This window comes from Dama dama, chromosome 18 (genome assembly GCF_033118175.1).
Source record: "Dama dama isolate Ldn47 chromosome 18, ASM3311817v1, whole genome shotgun sequence".
Classification (NCBI taxonomy): domain Eukaryota; kingdom Metazoa; phylum Chordata; class Mammalia; order Artiodactyla; family Cervidae; genus Dama; species Dama dama.
Genome location: NC_083698.1, coordinates 101,619,611 through 101,638,436, shown reverse-complemented (window position 1 = coordinate 101,638,436; position 18,826 = coordinate 101,619,611). Strand labels below are relative to the sequence as shown.

At 42.8% G+C, this 18,826-nt stretch overlaps 1 protein-coding gene across 1 annotated transcript; it reads left to right on the top strand.

The window, feature by feature from the left end:
- Positions 1-17,570: 17,570 nt before the first annotated feature.
- LOC133073094 (olfactory receptor 10AC1-like) lies at positions 17,571-18,548 on the top strand. The gene has a single exon (XM_061166562.1). The coding sequence runs from the start codon at positions 17,571-17,573 to the stop codon at positions 18,546-18,548; it is 978 nt and encodes a 325-aa protein (XP_061022545.1).
- Positions 18,549-18,826: the final 278 nt, after the last annotated feature.

Sequence of the window (18,826 nt, the reverse complement as noted above, 5' to 3'; positions counted from 1 at the left end):
CACCTATGGGTACCTTATTTTTGACAAAGGGGGCAAGAATATACAATGGGGCAAAGACAGCCTCTTCAATAAATAGTGCTGGTGAAACTGGACAGCTACATGTAAAAGAATAAAATTAGAACACTTCCTAACACCATACACAAAGATTAAACTCAAAATGGATTAAAGACCTAAATGTAAGACCAGAAACTATAAAACTCTTAGAGGAAAACATAGGCAGAACACTTGATGACATAAAGCAAGATCCTCTATGACCCATCTCCTAGAGTTAATGAAAATAAAAACAAAAGTGAACAAGTGGGACCTGATTAAACTTAAAAGTTTTTGCACAGCAAAGGAAACTGTAAACAAGGTGAAAAGACAACCCTCAGAATGGGAGAAAATAATAACAAATGAAACAACAAAGGATTAACTTCCAAAATATATAAGCAGCTCATACAACTCAATGCCAGAAAAACAAACAACCCAATCAGAAAGTGGGAAAAAGACCTAGCCAGACATTTCTCCCAAAAAGACATACAGATGGCTAACAAACACATGAAAAGATGCTCAACATTGCACATTATTAAAGAAATGCAAATAAAAACTACAATGAGATATCATTTCACATCTGTCAGAATGGTCATCATCAAAAAGTCTACAAACAATAAATGCTGGAGAAGATGTGGAGAAAAGGGAATGCTTTTGCACTGTTGATGGGAATGTTAATTGATACAGCCAGTATGGAAGATGGGATGGAGATTCCTTAAAAAACTAGGAATAAAACCACCATATGACCCAGCAATCCCACTCCTAGGCATAATACCCTGAGGAAACCAGGATTGAAAAAGACATAGGTATCCCATTGTTCATTGTAGCACTATTTACGATAGCTGGAACATGGAAGGAACCTAAATGTCCATCGACAGATGAATGGATAAAGTTGTGGTACATATACACAATAGAATATTACTCAGCCATAAAAGGGAACACATTTGAGTCAGTTCTGATGAGGTGGATGAGCCTAGAACCTATTATACAGAGTGAAGTGAGTCAGAAAGAGAAAGATAAATATCGTGTTCTAACACAAATATATGGAATCTAGAAGAATGGTACAGAAGAATTTATTTACAGGGCAGCAATGGAGAAACAGACATAGAGAATAGACATTTGGACATGGGGAGAGGGGAGGAGAGGGTGAGATGTATGGAAAGAGTAGCATGGAAACTTACATTACCATGTGTAAAATAGATAACCAACGGGAATATGCTGTATGGCTCAGGAAACTCAAACAGGGGCTCCGTATCCACCTAGAGGGGTGGGATGGGGAGGGAGATGGGAAGGAGGTTCAGAGGGAGGGGACATATGTATACCTACGGCTGATCCACATTGAGGTTTGACAGAAAAGAACAAAATTCTGTAAAGCAATTATCCTTCAATAAAAAAATAAATTGAAAAAAAAAAAAAGAAAGTAGGCTAGTGGATTGGGTGAAATTGGGATAAGTAGGCAGTCATACTGAGTAGGGCATGGCAACCCACTACAGTATTCTTGCCTGGAGAATCCCCATGGACAAAGGTCCCTGGTGGGCTAAAATCCATGTGTTGCAAAGAGCCAGACATGACTGAGAGATTAAGCACAGCACAGGCAGTCATACTACACAAACAAGGGTACAACTGCAGTAGTTAGAAGGTTTAGTAGATGTTATCTTAGAGGAGTGCTGGTGATATTCATGGAGCAATCATCTCTTTGCTACTAGTTAAGCAAAGGGGTGGAAATAATCAATGATGGGAAGTATGGTTAGTACAACTTAAGGGCTGAAGTCACTGAAAATTCAGCAGAAGATGAATGGACAGGAAAATGAGGGATGAGGTTTGATGCTATTGCTTCATGTAAAAAAATGAATTATGTGACTGCAAGGAGGCTGAAAATATTGCCCTCATCCCCACACTACATAGTCTTTATTATGAGAAATCATCATACATGGTAAAAGTAATCTTAGAAATTTAACAATGTTGACACTAATTTCTGATATGAACTGGTGATACCAAAGAGCTCAAATGAGAAGACTGGATAATAAGGGAAGGATCAATGACTATTTGATATTAATTAGCTGTAACAAGTATATCTTTCCCATTCCCACTCATTTCAGAGGATCAAGGGAAAAACTACTGCTCAGGGAGTGAGACAAAAAACTAACTTGACCATAATCACTTAGTGGCACAACAGCATCATCGATCACGCAGGGTTCTTCTTTAAGATTCTTATTCTATTCAGGTACTCACTCGTGTGTTTAATTAAGATACCTGGCATTATGCTACACTTATTTTTCTTACTGTTTTTAACTCATTATATTTTAAGATTTATTAATGTAGACATATTTAATTCTAGCTCATTACTTCTAACCCCCTGCAAGGTACATCATACCACAGTACCTCATACCCCCTGCGTATGCCTCCGTCCTCACTCACTTAGTCACGTCTGACTCTTTGCAATCCCATGGACTGTAGCCCACTAGGTTCCTCTGTCCATGGGATTTGCCAGGCAAGAATACTGAAGTGGGTTGCCATTTCCTTCTCCAGGGGATCTTCCTGACCCAGGGATCGAACTTGAGTCTCTTGTGTTTCCTGCAAGAGGTGAGTTCTTTACCACTGAGTCACCAGGAAAGCGCAGTCCTCTGAATGGCATTCCATTATTTGCATATAGCACACTTTCCTATCTCTTTCTCTACTAGTGGGCACTCATGTACCAGCTCTTTGTTGGTTCCAATTATGCGACAGTAAACATCTGAGAACTTATCTTTTTTCCTCTCTTTATAGAAGAGTATGTGTGGGGTAAATTCTCAGGAGTGAAAATGCAAAGACATAGACTATGAACATGAGGCAACTTCACGAATACCATTAAGCTGTTCGCTATAAAAACTGCGCAAATTATACCTCCACTCTCACCGCAGGAGGGCTCCTATTTCTCCACAAATTTACCAGTATTTTATATTATCTGGCATTTTAATTTTTGCCAATCTGATGGCTATAAATGGGTTTCTCATTTATTTTTGCTTGTTTCATTTAATAGTTTGTTTAGCATCTTATAAGTGGCAGGTGTGATGTTCAACATATTAAGCCATCTGGCTGAGGTTGGGGGTTTAGCTTCAAACTCATATTTGGTATATAGATTATTTCACAAACTGTGGGAAAATTATTTTAAACTATTTTTAAATAGTTCAAAAAGTATATCATATGTTTAAGTTTAAAAAAAAAAAAAAAGGGAAAAAACTTCAGTGGGTTACATTTTCCACCAAATGGTAACTAGTTACCATGAAAGGTCCTTGGCTTGGAGTCTCCTAGTAAGAACATGGAATCAATGGAGATAAACAAGTGAGAGATGCTGTCTTCATGTAAACCCAGCTTCCTCACTCTTCATGTCTTACCTCAGCATTGTACCTGCTCTGATTGGTAATTTTTATATGAATTCCTTGAGAAATAGGACAATTTTGCTTTTGTTTCTTAACAAAAGACAACTGGATCCTAAGAGGCTGATGTGAAGACAAAATAAAGGCCAAGTATTCAAGTCATCCAGGGACAATGGAGAAAGATGAAAGAGGGACAGCACGGCTATTTAAATGTTATTGGGGGTGGATTAGTCACTAAGTCATGTCTGATTCCCATGACGCTATGGACTCTAGCCAGCCAGGCTCCTCTGTCCGTGGGATTCCTCAGGTGAGAATACTGGAGTAGGTTTTTCCTTTTCCAGGTGGTCTTCCCGATCCAGGGATCGAACCCAGGCCTCCTGTATTGCAGGCAGATTCTTTTCCAACTGAGCTACAAGGAAAGCCCCTGAAATGTTACTATCTCTGGCTAAAGACAATGCTGACAATCTCTTCAGTGATTCCTTATTCATTCAAATTTCTCTTCTTGAACAGCTTAACCACATCCTTTCTGCATTTTTCTTCTTGTCTTTTAAAAAATTAATTACTGATATTTCCTTATATAACTCAGTTCAGTTCAGTTCAGTTCAGTTGCTCAGTCGTGTCCGACTCTTTGTGACCCCATGAACCGCAGCACGCCAGACCCCTGTGTCCATCACCAAGTCCCAGAGTCCACCCAAACCCACGTCCAACTCAAGGTATTATTTATTATCAATGTACAAGTATCATTACCCGAACTATTGTTTCTACTTATATTGGTTGTCCTTTCTTAACCAAAATATTTATTTTTAATATAGTCAAATCCACCAATTTTTTTTTTACCAAGTTCACGTGAATTTTTGGGTCTGTTTCTGAGGTGTCAATCCTTCACCAAATGCCTATTTTTTCTTATACAAATGTATATCAATGTGTTTTACTAATTGTTGCTTTGCAGTGTGTCTTAATATCCGAAGGGGTACTCATTGTCTTTAATCTTCTCCTTAGTCCAAAATCTTACATTTTTATCAGTTATGTTATTTTCTATATATATTCAAACCAATGTACTAATTTGCCACATGATTCCTATCATAATTTTTATGGGAAATGCATTTGATTATATTAAATTTGGAAAAGGTGGCATTTTTACCCATTCATGAGTTTGGTAATTGCCTACCTTTATTTAGATTTCCTTTTTTGTCCTTTACTAAAGTCTAATAGTTTTTATTTATAAATCTCTTGTGTGTTTCATTAAATTAATTCCTACATATTTTACGACTTGTGTTGCTACTATATTGGTATCTTATTTTTATTATATTTTCTAATTGATTATTTCTGGGTTAGATTCACTTTATTTATCTTTATAAGTTAATCTTATATTAGGAAATCTTGCTGAACTTTCTTACTGGTGTGACTCATTTGCCCATTAATTTTCTTGGACCTTAAATGTAACTGATCACATCATCAGCAAATAATTATAATATATCCTCCTCTTTATTAACTACTATTTTCTTTCCTTTTGTATTGGCTAGAATTACAAGTACTGTGTTGCTAAGTCTTATTCCTGACTTTACAAAAAGTGCCTTAGATTCCATTAAATACATTTGTTGTAGAATTTTTATATGTAGTTTTATTAGGTTGTAAAAGTTCTCTAGTTCTAGCTTCCTAAGAATTCTCATCATTTTTTTCAAGTGTATTGAGATAACTTTGTTTTTCTTTACTTAACCAACATGAGAGTGAACTTATAGATTTTTCTGAAGTTGAATCATTTGTATATTCCTGAGAAAATTGCTCCTTGGTAAAAATATGCTGCTTTTAAAAAAAAAAATGTTAAATTTCCCTGGATAATATTTCAATATGTTTTAATCTATAAAATTACTGTATATGTTTTACATAATATACTAATGAGAATTATTTTAATCTAGTTTATACAACTATCATAAAATTGGGCAATTTTTCTTTTTTCATTTTCTGGAAAAACATATAACATATGTGGATTATATGTGTTCCTGCTCAGCTGTGTCCAACTCTTTGCAGCCCTATGAACTGCAGCCCTCCAGGCTCCTCTGTCCATGGAATCTTCCAGGCAAGAATACTGGAGTGGGTTGCCATTTCCTTCTCCAAGGATCTTTCCGACCCAGGGATTGAACTCAGATCTCCTGCAGCTCCTGCATTGTAGGCGGATTCTTTACTGCTGAGCCATTGGGGAAGCCCAATGTGGATTATATACTTTATAGTATATTTTATTTGCGTTTATTATTATATTTATATCCCCTTGAAACTCTGGTAAAATCCACCAGTAAAAGAATTTTCCATGGGAGTAGTGAGAAAGGCAGAGGGCTTATGTTTTCAGTAGAAATTCAATGTTATTAATGATCATAATTGTATATAAAATTATTTCTTCTTGGGCCAGTTAGGCTTTTATTTTTAGACGTGTGTCAACTACAACCATAAATACTTTTTAATAATGTTATCTTCTTATTTTTAATCTCCACTACATCTATTTTAGCTTCTACCTTTTCATTTTTTAATTCATTTGTATCTTTTGTCACTTTTCCTAGGTGAAAATTATAGAAATTTATGTTTTCTTATAATCTCAATCAACTTGAGGTTTTGTTTATGATCTGCTCTGGTCTTTTTCTGTGCCTTTGATTTTTTAATTTAGCATTATAATTTCATTTATTTTTGATATTTGAAGTTTGCTCTATTACTCTTTTCCTTTCACTTTTATTTCTATAAATTTACCCCCAAATTTTGCGAAGCCCCCAGGGAAATTAACTTTCCCTCCCTACGGCCATAGATATTCATCAAACTCAATAACCTAACTGATCTCTTCTCTGCTGAAGCCAGAAAGCATCAGTGTCTTTTCTCCCTAGAAACAGGCATCCCTCCAGTCAATTTGCAATCTGGTGACAAATGGCTGTGGAATGTGGAGATGATGTAAGTATTTCCAGTCTCTGTTCAAACACAGATCCCACATGATTTCAAGTCTGAGAAAACTCACCCCAGCCCTCCGAGCAGGGACAGAGGCACCACCACTCTGAGGAATCCCTGGGCCCAAGCAGACAATCCTTGTGTTGACACAACCCTTCAAATAAAGCCAGACTCCAGCCAAAGAAAATGTTGTGTATAAAACTCCAAACCCCTGTCACTGGTAAATTTTACTTCAGGTCAGGGCTTATCCATCCTGCAAATTATGTCCAAGAGCCTCTTGGCGCTGTTTCCAAAATTCTGAACCATGACTACACTGCTGTTTATGAATAATACCACCACATCCGTGAGTCCTAATCACTAAGGAGGCCTGTCCAGACTGAATCCCTTCCCAGCTGCTTCCCTCCTTACAGGGAAACTATGTGCATCAAAAGAATGACAAGGGGAGGTCACTCTACATGCTGAAGCTCAGTGCCAGGGAAAGGCCGGCTCGAGTTCTCTACTGGGAAATACGTTGACTGCGGCTCTTCAACATCATAATAATTATAAGTGACATTTATAGAGTATTTTAGGAATTATAAAATGTTTTCATAAGTAAGAGCTCATCTAAGATCTCATCTCCAAACAGCATTTCACATGTCAATTATACCTCAATAAAGTGCATTTTTTTTTCAATAGTGTTATTTTTTAAAAGAAAGAATAAGAGGAGAGAAAACACAGACAACAAGGACACACAGCTTTCCTGAGGATTTTCTCCAAGTACAAAAATATCAGGACTAGATGGAAAAATGGGATCAAGAAAGATTTTCTTTAAGATGGGAGAAATATCAGTTTACTTACACATGTACGAGGAATCTAAAGTAGTCTAATTCTTAAAAGAAGGAGATACTATAGTGGTTGCCAGGGGCAGGGGGATGGAGGAAATGGGGAGTTGTCATTCAAAGGGTAAAAATTCCAGTTATGTTTGGTGAACAACTTCTAGAGATCTGTTGTACAACATCAGGCCTGTAGATAACAACATTGTATTAATGCACTTCAAAATCTGTTAAGATGGTAGGTCTCATGCTAAGTGTTCTTGCCACAAAAAAAAAAAAAAAAAAGGAGAGAGAGAGACCCAGAGAAACTCTGGGAGTTGTTAGGCATGTCTGTTCCCTTAATTATGGTGATGGTGTCACAGGTGTGTGCCTATGTCCAAATACATCAAATTGAACAAATTAAACGTGTACACGTTTTTGTATTTCAATTATACCTCAACAAAACTATTTAAAAATTTTAAAAAATGTCCAAACAAACTATGCTAATTAGACACAGGTATTATCATTCTTACCTTTAAGTCATGTGAGCTAAGGCTCAGAGAAGGCAAATTACTTCTTAAGTATACTGAGCTAAACAAACAAAACTAAACAAACAAAACCAAATTTGGGAAAGAAATCTAGAATTTTGGAACCCAGAGTTTTTGTTTCCAGTTCTTTCCTTCTCCACAGGGTTTGGTTTCTGCCCTCACTTCCGGCCTCTGGAGTAGCTCCTTATACTTTATGAAGAAGGGGCAATGGGAGGGGAAAGATGGCCTGCTCCCTGTAAGGCCATCATTCAACCTTCCACATTACCTTTAATGGAAGAACTATGTAGAGAGTGAAATAATTGCTTGTTATCAATGGGGGAAGACATCTTACCATCATGGAATCATTTTCCATGTAAATATTCCATGACGGAGATGTGCAAATTGGTGATAATCAGACACAAGTATATGGTTTACCTGGTTGAAAAATGGAGACTGTAGCCTCTCCACCACATTCTCCCTTTCTGGCCTCTTTTCATCTTCCTAAACCCCTAACTTTGGAGTACCCTCCTAATCAGTCTGGGGACCTTTCCTTTTCTCTCTCTCAACTATGCTCATTCCCATAGCGATCTCATTAAGTTTCATGATTTAGAGTATCACCTATCACTGATGACTTCACATTTACACCTCTAACTTGAACCTGTCCTGTGAAATGCAGATCACACGTCCAGCTGTTGATTAGACAGATCCACTTGGACATCTAACAAACATTTCAAACTGAATATGCCCCTCACTGAATTTCTGACCACTCTTTCTCCCCAAACTCACACCACCTGAGGCCTTCCTCACCTCAGGTAATGATGTCTCTACTCTTCCTGTTTCTCAGGTAAAAAGTCATTCTGACCCCTCCCTTCCTTTCACATCTCATATTCAATCCATCAGTAAATTCTGCTGCCTCTGCATTTTAAATGCATTATAAAAAATATTAATAAATCAAGTGTATTCAAAACCCAACCTTGTCTCACCACTTCTACTGCTTTTCTCATCTAAATCATATAGTCTCTCATCTAGATTATTTGATTGCTGATTTCTGCTTCCAACCTGGCCCTCTGAAGTTTATTCTCAGCACAGCAGCCAGACTGGTTTGTTTTTTTTAATTTTTGTCTTTTTTTTAATAAGTTATTTCCGCCAGTTTCACACAGTTCCCTGCAAGGCACCTTCTACTAGCCATCCACAAATTTTCTGACCTCATCTGCCACTCTTCTGTCCTCACTCCACCCCAGCCACCCTGGGCTTCTCTTTGTAGGTCAGACCCACCAGACCTGCTCCCCCATTCAGCATCTATCACTAGCTAATTCTTCTGCCTGGAATGCCATTCCCACAGACATCCAGATGATTCACTGCTGTACCTCCTTCAAGTTTTGCATCCAATGTCTCCTTCCCACTAAAGCCTTCCTTGAGCATCTTGTTTAAAATTGCATATCACCCCCTCACATTTTCAAGTCGCCTTTATTTTTCTCCATTGGACTTACTTTCAAATATGCCATCTAATTTATCTAATTTGGCTACTGTCTCTCTCTTCTCCCTGAAATGTAAGCTTTGTGAAGACAGAAATTTTTGTCTATTTTGCCCATTGATCTACATGCCAGTACTTAGATCGAAGCCTGGCATATAGTAGGTACTCAATAAGCGTGTGCTGAATTGTTAAAGTACAAGTGAATGAGTGAATGGACTGGAACAGATGACCTCTAAGCCCTATGTTGCTGGTACACATATGCCTGTGGATAGGTGAGATAATAACCACAAAATCAAGAGCAAGTCTTCATCTCCCAAACTTAGAGGGACCTGCCAGTGTTGTCAAGTTCATGTTCCATACTCCAGAGTCAAGTTCAAGTTCTCCAGAGTCAAGCATATCCTTTGGTGGAAATGGCCCAGTGCAATTCCTTGGGGTCCTTGCACATGTGAGAGTTAATAAAGACAATCCATTCATGCATCTCAACAGCCAGCTCCCTGCTCTAGACATTGGATAGGCTAACACATCTTAGACCTACGGAGCACCTGATCCTTCTCCATGGGTTCTAGAACTTCCCCCTGGTCCAGCATGCACAGATGGGAATGGGAATTGCTGTGACGACAGAGGAGCATGGAGCACTCCAGGGAGTGAGTGGGCACCAGTGGGACAGAGGGCGTTCTGGGCAGGTGGTCAGGATGAAACAGGAAGCTGCTTCTCTCTGAACAGCTGCAGAGGCACTGTGCGTGCACCAAGCCCTCCTAGGCGTCCAACCTTGAGGAGGGATTTTGTGACAAGAGAATTCATCACAGGATCCTTCTGCTCTTGCCCTGCTTCTGGAAGGGACTAGTATATCCCTCTCCTCCCCATCTCCCCAGCTCTCCCGGGATATAAAGCAAGCTAAGGTTATAGGACCGACCAGACACAGCTAATCAGAAGCCGCTGCGGAAATCCCCTCTGGGTGCTCACGCTTCTGCAGCCTCTCCATCCTCACTTGTCTCCTTTCCAGCCCTCCTCCTCCTCCACACCTGCCTGCTGCCTCTCTGGAGTCTGCTGTTTTCATTTTACCTGTGATCGCTCTAACCTCCAGTCACCATGATCTGAATAATCTCCTGTCCACCCCTGTCTCTGAGCCCAGGTAAGGAGAAGCCTGTGGGGTAGGAGGGCAGAGGATGAGAAGCACCAAGAGCAGAGCATGGATATTAGGGGCTCAGAATGCTTCCCAAGTAGGTTTGCCCTGGAGAGACAACCTCTTGCGAAAGACCCCCTCCTTAGATCAGATCTGGTGGCCCCACAGCAGTAAACCCTGGAGCAACCCGTGTTTAAGGTGCTGTCTCCTGTGAAGCCCCTCAGCCTTGGGTGCCCTGAGGTGGGGAGGGGGCTTGAGAAACATGAGGTGGCCACAGGTGCCAGGACTGGTAGGTTCTGCTTCTATTTCTATTGAACGGCCTTTGCCCAAATGCCTCTCTTCTGCCTCAGCTTTCTCATCTAAAAAGGGGAGAATTCTGTCCTGTCAAACAAACAGAGGTTTTCACAGTGAGAGGCATCCAATGATATTTCGGTTCTCTAGAATAACATGTAAGAATAGAATAGAAGAAAATATGATTTCTTCAACTCTCAGAGGCAGAAAATAAAGTACTCAAGAACATTTTTCTTGTGATTATCATTTTACTTCATGGAACACAAAAACTTGACCTCTGACAATGCCATGACAGGGAAGGCTCCTTGGACACCTCCCATATTGGACAAAGAACGAAATCCCTGGACCCCAGACACACCAACCACAGGGCCTCCCCTTGATGAAGACCCAGGCTCCCATCAGAGCCCACCTTTGAACTGGCTGAATCTGTGCCTTCTATCTTATTTTCTCTAGGAATTTGTGACTCCTTCTCAGCAACCACAGGAGTCTTCTAAAGCAGGAGGATGGTGGGGGGAGTTTCCATTGGAAAAAGGTCCTGAAGCCAAAAGTATGCACACAGCTCTAGCAGATAATGGTTTTCCTGAGGTGCCTGTGGCTTTCTGAGGCAATATTCCAAAGAAATCAGCAGCTCTGTCTCCTGATAGGTGGCTGGCTCAGGAAATCAACATTTTTCCTTAACCATGGTGGGGTTTTTTGCATTTTAATGAATCATGAAAATATCCTGACAGAAGAGAGGTGGCTTCAATTTCTTCACCCATTTCTTAGTCCCAGTTCTCTCAGTCTGTAACCAACAAGAAACAGTCTTCTGGGTTTTGGGGGGAACTCTCTATTTTGTAGCACCAGATGAAGTTGGAAATTAAAAATATTTTCCAACCTACTAAAACCCACTTCATGGAAAATGATAGTTGATTTTCAAAAAATTTTTGAGACCAAATTAGATTTTTTATAGAGTGAAAATGCAAATATTTACTCAAGTAGACAGAGTAACTGACCCCAAGGCCTAGAATACTTTTTAAAAACGTAACAGCACAATGATCATACATTTGTGTGTGATAAGCTGACCTTCATGGTCCCAGAACTGGGACAGTCTCCTTGCCAGACAATTTTGATGTTGAAGATTAAAATGCTCATTTTTGAAGCATATCCCTCTTCCTCTGGTGGAAGAGATATTAATTTAAATGGGTGCTGCTTCGTTCAAACAGGGAGTTTCTTTAAAAGCATTAAAGGCAGAGAGCCAGCTTTAAAATCAGCAGGACTCCTAGGTTTGTATGGTTCAAAGCTCCTCTCCAAATGAAAGGGGAAAGACTGACAAGCCTGAAATGACACTTCACTCAAAGTTCTAATCCCACTATTGATTTTTGGAGAAAAGAGAACTAACAGCAGCAACTATTCAACTAACAGCGGAACTCTTAACACAAGTGCACACATTGTCATGATTCTGAATTGTCAGGCAACTGAGGACAAAGTGTTGACCAAAAGGCAAAACCCAAGGTAACATATTGACCCAGAGCTGGAGAACTAAAACATCCAGAATTGTAACCATCATTTTAAGAAGGGGTTCAGAGCAGACACAGGAAATATCAAGAGCATCTCATTTTTATAACATGTAGAAGGGGAAAAGCAAGAATGTTTGTATAAGGAAAACATTCCCCATTAAATCTACTTAAATGCTTTTAGGGGATAAAGATGCCAAAAAGAAACTAGCAAGGACTTCTTTTATTTAGACTTTCAAAAGCCTTTGATAAGCTATCTTACCAAATTTAGTCATGGGGACTCAGTAGACTGCTTTATCGTATAAGAGAAACTGGTTCACAAGACAGAAACCTCATGCCAGAAAGGAGGCTCACATCCCAGGGGTCGAGGCTGAGATCATAAATGGTTGGAGGAGGGAGCACAGTGAAATCTCTACAACCAAAGATGATATTTAGCTCCTTTGAGTAAAGAAATTACCAAATTGATGCAAACACACACACACACACACACACACACAAGATGTAACTTTGCATGACAAAGCATGAAAAAGGTAAACAAGTTTTTTTGTGAGTTTTTTAAATTAGAACACAAATCTGAATTTGAAACATATAATAATGCAAATATATGTTAATTAGCAAGGTTCACGTTACCTGCCATAAACCGAGGAAAAGGCCAATGACATAGGAAGAAGAGTCATTATAGTAATTTCAGCCGTCAGTTGCTCTGCAGGCGCCACCCACAGGCTGACAGGATGCTGTAGAAGTTGGGTGATAGCAAGGGGTGATTAATAACCATCTCTTCAGGACCGCTTTGTGCCCAGCCCTGAGCTGTGAGCTTCCTTTGTAGGATGCCTGTGAATTAGACACCGTTACCTCCATTGAGATGTACAGAGATGGAGAATCAGGGAAACTGAGTACCTCACCCACAAGTAATGTGGTTAGTAAGTGACTGAGCCAGTATTTGAATTCACAGATGTCTTCTTCCAAAATCTGTACAGGCTTAGAAAGATGATGGGAAACCAAAGAGAAAAAAAGTGGAAGGATAGAAAGAGAGGTGGGAGAAAGAAAAATGATGATAGATAGAGACTTCTCTACTATGTCTATCTCTACCTTTTCCCTGTGAGAAAAGTATTCTTCCCTAAATCCAGAATACTATTATGCACACCTTTGTTTCATGGATCCCAGAAAGACAGCAAAGTCACTTGAGAAAACACAATCAAGGGGTGAGAAGATTTTCATGATGGAAAGATGAATATGCAGAAGAAATGTGATCGAAGCTCGTCAAGGCATGAAGGACAGAGATGAGAATGCGTTCAGTCTTGTGCATCTACTATGTGTGGGTTTTGTGCTAGCTTTTACATGTTATCTCACAGAATCCTCACATGTCCCTCCTTTGCTACCCCCATTCAACATAAGGGGGCAAGGTTTCAGAATGTTAATTAACTTGTCCGAAACCTAAATGAGGCATCAAATGCCAAAGCAAAAATTTAGACTGTGGGGAGTCTTTCTACTTCACTGAGGATTAAGGAAAAGAAAAAAAAAAAAAAAGCAATCTTTCCTGCCAGGATTCTCTGTCCATGGAATTTTCCAGGCAAGAATACTGGAATGGGTTGCCATTTCCTCTTCCAGGCGAATCTTCCTGACCAGGGATGGAACCCGCCTCTCTTGTGTCTCCTGCATTGCAGGCAGATTCTTTATCACTAGCGTCACCTGGGAAGCCCTTTGAACGCACAGTGTGTATTTTTCCTAAAAAGATGTACTGGATGAAAATAGATTTTAGAACAATTTGTGTAAATTCATAGACCAGATGCTCATGGCAGGTTATTAAGTCAAATAATGGAAATTCAGGCATATTGACAATTCTAAATTTAATTTCTTATGGGACAATGATCTGATTTTTCTGTGACCTCTCCCCTGGTGTTTTTGTAAACAATAATACTAGATCAATGGACTTCAGGTCTACTCTGGAAGACAATTCTGGCAGCAAACAGAATCATCAAATAGGAGTTCTGAGTCCAGCTCTGCTGCCAACAGATAGTGGCAAGGTCCCAGGCTGGTTATATGACCTCTCTGCAGCATCCCTCACTGTAACATGAAGATCTGGACCATTTGACTTTCAAGTTAGTTCAGTATCATATTTTACAGAATCTTCAAGAGGGGCCTGACCTGTCTGCCTTTCAAATCTCCCCACAACCTCTCCTTCGAAATGCTTCAACTGGCTATTAAAATGGCCAGCTAAAAACATCATTATTACAGATCATTTTATTTATTCTACAGAGTGAAAATCAAATCCCAGATCTACGTCCCCAGCCCAGCCACATCCAGATAGATGTCCTGGGCCACCAGGCAGCCATTAATCTGTGAGTGCTCCATAGAGCCTTATGCAATCAGGAAAGCAGATCTGCCAGGACAGTAACAATAGGAATGAAGAATATCAAGGCTACGGGGAAATTCTTTTTAAATCTGCTGTCTTAGATCATCTGTATTCCTGCTTACATCCACATGTCCTCAAGAGAAATGTCAGCAAAGGGAAATTTGAGGACAGAAATGTCTTGGAGGGTGCAGGTAATTTCTGGGCAGGGGGAGGTGGGAGATGTGGGTAGAGGGACTGCTGCTGCTGCTAAGTCATTTCAGTCGTGTCTGACTCTGTGCGACCCCATAGACGGCAGCCCACCAGGCTCCTCCATCCATGGAACTTTCCAGGCAAGAGTACTGGAGTGGGGTGCCATAGCCTTCTCTGGGGTAGAGGACAGAGTGTGTCTTATGAGAGAAGAATTTTTGGGAGACTGATAAAGAGGGAAGACAGTATAGTGGATAAAACCATGGACTAGCAGGGACTAGATTGCTTGGGTGAAAACCTAGCTTTACTGCTAACTAGCTTCATGACATTTAATTCCTTTAGTTCTCAATTTCTTTCCCTCTTAGATAAGTACAATAAGAGTCCACCTGCCTCATTAGATTGTTGCTAGGATTAAGTGAGTTAAATGTCTGGAGTCCGTACACGCATTTGCTTGATGCTCTCTCAGCTATAGCTGAAGAGCAAGAATAGGGCCCATCTGGCCCTGAAGGAGGAAGGGGGAGTTTTCTTTTCCTTCCGTAGCTTCTCCTACTAGGCTGGAGCCTGGTCTTGAACAAACTACTGTAGTTGTGAAAGTGTCTGTTCTCCTTCTCCCTCCCAGGGAAAAGACTTCTCTAACATACATTCCTAGAGATTGTGAGAAATCCTCTTAAAAACTCTAGACAAAGTAGGAACACTGCTCACTCTCCTGGTTGAACTCAGCCATCTGGCTTGCTTTCCATGGCCTTGTTTGCAAACATGATACGCCTTGAGCTTAGGGTTATTGGAGCCACTACCCAGCCTTTCGCAACATCTCCATTTCTGTGAAGTGTGAACGTGAGGGGGAAAGAAATGGGTTGTTTGTGTCTCTCTGCCCTCCACTCCCTGCTTCTCTAAGGAGATGAAAAGGAAAAAGTAAAAGATGGAGGGGGTCAGCAGAGGCAGAGTGAAGAGAGCTGGTCCCTGCAACAGCTTCGTCCTGCCTGAACCTCCAGGACATTAGGCTTCTGTCTCTTGGTCACAACCACAGCTACAACACCTGGTGGGGATGAGGCTGCCAGCTCAACACAGGTTTGTTAAATTTGTTCAAATGACTGAACACGGCAAGGTGAAGAAGGGAATGATGGGAAGTGATTCCACATCCCTCAGACCCACCCACAACCCCACCCTATTCCTCCCCGATCAACGCAACACTGCAAACATCTGTTTCAAGGCATTCCCCTCAGATGACAAAAAAGAGCACAGGCTGACACTGATAGATATAAATCCCTGTAATTCTCTTCAACACGGAGCATTAATAGCAAAGAGCAAGCCCTTTAAATTCCTTCCCATTCTTGTATTCAGTTTACCTGTTGCCAGTGCCCCAGTTTTATCGCTGTTGCACTCTGTAGTATAACAACAAATTCCACTTCCAGCACCGATTAGAAACAGTGACTCAGAGGCACTAGAGGAAGTAATAGTTGAGCTTATAATTAAAATTAATTAAAAAGAGATATCATTAATAATCATTGGAAAAATCAGACGTCCTCCTCTAGTTGGCATGGCTCTGAACTTCTTACCACTTGATGGTCCCTGACTCCAGAGGTTTATAACAATTGCAGCCAACATACACGCTATCAATGCTCTCCACTGTTGCCTGCAATGAGTCACCGGATAATACTCAGAGACTCTGTTCTGACAGCAGATCTGGAATGTATTGCTACCTCTGAAGGGCAAGTTAGAACAGATGTACATGGCTTTTTCTCCTGCTGACGGAGTACTAATAAGACTGTTAGGATGTATTGTTCCAGATGGGCCCGGTCAGGCCTTTCCGCTAACCATCGCCTGCTAAGTGTCCGCCTTAACGCCAGGCACAGACTCGGGTCTCTATTTAAAGCTAAATCACTGTGGATTGACTGATTAATGCCAGGGACCTTTCACATCCTGTTATAGGGTCATGGGAAGTTCTGGATTCAATCTCAGGAATGCAGATTCTGATTCTAATTATCTGTCAACAGTTAAGCCCTTTACCCTGTTCCTCCCCAGCTTTTTTTTTTCTCTCCTTAAAATTATGAGGTTGAATGAGATGATGACTAAGATCTTCATCTGCATTAAAGTGTTAGTCATTTAGTCGTGTCCAGCTCTGTGACCCCGTGGACTGTAGCTTGCGAGACTCCTCTTTCCATGGGATTCTCCAGGCAAGAATACTGGAGTGGGTTGCCATTCCCTTCTCCAGGGGGTCTTCCTGACCCAGGGATCAAACCCAGGTCTCCTGCATTGCAGGCAGGTTCTTTACCTTCTGAGCCGCCAGGGAAGCCCTATGTTTTTGTAATTCTGCGGTACAAGGAAAGCAACTCAGAAACAGCAGCACAGGGCAGGAAAGAGGAAATAGAAGCAGAACCTATAGACACAGAGCCTGCCTCCGGGCAGCCAGGTGAGGCTGAGATCGACAAACACTGGTGGCTGTACAAGACCCACAAAGCAAGTGGAGTCCGAAGAAAGGCCATTCTTCCTAGGTGGAGGGCAAGAGAGATGCAAAGGAAAGAAAGGGTCTCAAATCAAGGTTTCTTTACAAAGAGCATGTTGAGAAAGGAGTTGTAAGAATTCTAGTCCTGGAGGCAGGAAAAACTGAACCAATTTTCAGAACAAGACAGTAAGATGTCCCTGGTGGCTCAGAGGGTAAAGAATCTGCCCACAAGGCAGGTGACCTGGGTTCAATCCCTGGGTTGGGAAGATCCCCTGGAGGAGGCATGGCAACCCACTCATGTATTTTTGCCTAGAGAATCCCCAAGGACACAGGAGCCTGGTGGGCTACAGCCCATGGAGTCACAAAGAGTCAAACAGGACTGAGCCAATTACCACCTGGGGAGGGAGATGGAAGTAAACACATCAACCCGCCCCTCTCTCTGCAGCTCTACTGGCTCCTACCCTCTAAACTCCATCCAGCCCTTTCTTCACCAGCAGGGCCAGAGGAGCGGAGCCCACAAACTCCCCCTTCTCCCGCTTCTTTCCCACAGGTGCCTCTGGACCTGGACAGGTGGTTGCATGGCCAGCCCCGACAATGCCACCCTGCCCCGCGGCTTTCTCCTGCAGGGCTTCGCCGAGTTCCCGCACCTGAAGCCGGCGCTCTTCCTGCTGCTGCTGGCCCTGCACCTGGCCACCCTGAGCGGGAACCTGCTCATCCTGCTGGCCGTGGCCTCGGCACCTACCCGGCCGCCCATGCACCTTTTCTTGTGCCAGCTGTCAGCCATCGAGCTGGGTTACACGCTGGTGGTGGTGCCCCGCACGCTGGCCGACCTGGCCTCACCGGGCCTGGGCCGAGGCAGCCCCATCTCCTTCCTGGGCTGCGCCGTGCAGATGCAGATGTTCGTGGCCCTGGGCGGGGCCGAGTGCTTCCTGCTGGCCGCCATGGCCTATGACCGCTACGTGGCCATCTGCCACCCGCTCCGCTACGCGGCGGTGGTGACCCCCGGGCAGTGCGCGCGGCTGGCCCTGGCCTGCTGCCTCGGGGGCCTGGCGGTGTCCGTGGGGCTCACGGTGGCCGTCTTCCACCTGCCCTTCTGCGGCTCCCGCCTGCTGGTGCACTTCTTCTGCGACATCACGGCGCTGCTGCACCTGGCCTGCACGAGGAGCTACGCCGAGGAGCTGCCTCTGCTGGGCGCTTGCCTGCTGCTGCTGCTGCTGCCCTCGCTGCTCATCCTGGCCTCCTACGGCGCCATCGCCGGCGCCCTGCGCCGCCTGCGCTGTCCGCGGGGCCGCCGCAAGGCCGTCTCCACCTGCGCCTCGCACCTGACCGTCACCTTCCTCCACTACGGCTGCGCCACCTTCATGTACGCGCGGCCTAAGGCCAGCTACTCCCCGCGACTGGACCGCGCGCTGGCGCTGGTCTACACCCACGTGACGCCGCTCCTCTACCCGCTCATCTACAGCCTGCGCAACCGCGAGATCGCCGCGGCCATCCGCCAGGTGCTGGGGCGCTGGCGACCCCGCCAGGCCCCGGGTCAGGAGGGTCTGTCTGTGTGAGCCCTGATCACAGGCAGGGGCCAGGTCGGAGTGAGCAGCTCTGCTCGCTCAAGTTTCCCCCATCAGCACGTGTCTGCGTTGTGGAGTGCCGGCGGGGAACTCAAGAACCGGATTCAAGAAGAGAGAATCTGGAAGCGCGTCCGCCTAAGACGCCCCTCCCAGCAGTGGCTCCATCCTCCGCCCCTCCTGTGTGGAAGAGAACCCTAGACCCTCACTTAGCGGCTCAAGCAGTAAACCTGTAGAGTTCTTCCCACGTGCCGGGCCGGGGCAAGGTCGTG

Bases quoted from the DNA above. Each gene is read 5' to 3' on its own strand.
- LOC133073094 (XM_061166562.1), top strand. From the start codon at position 17,571: ATGGCCAGCCCCGACAATGCCACCCTGCCCCGCGGCTTTCTCCTGCAG.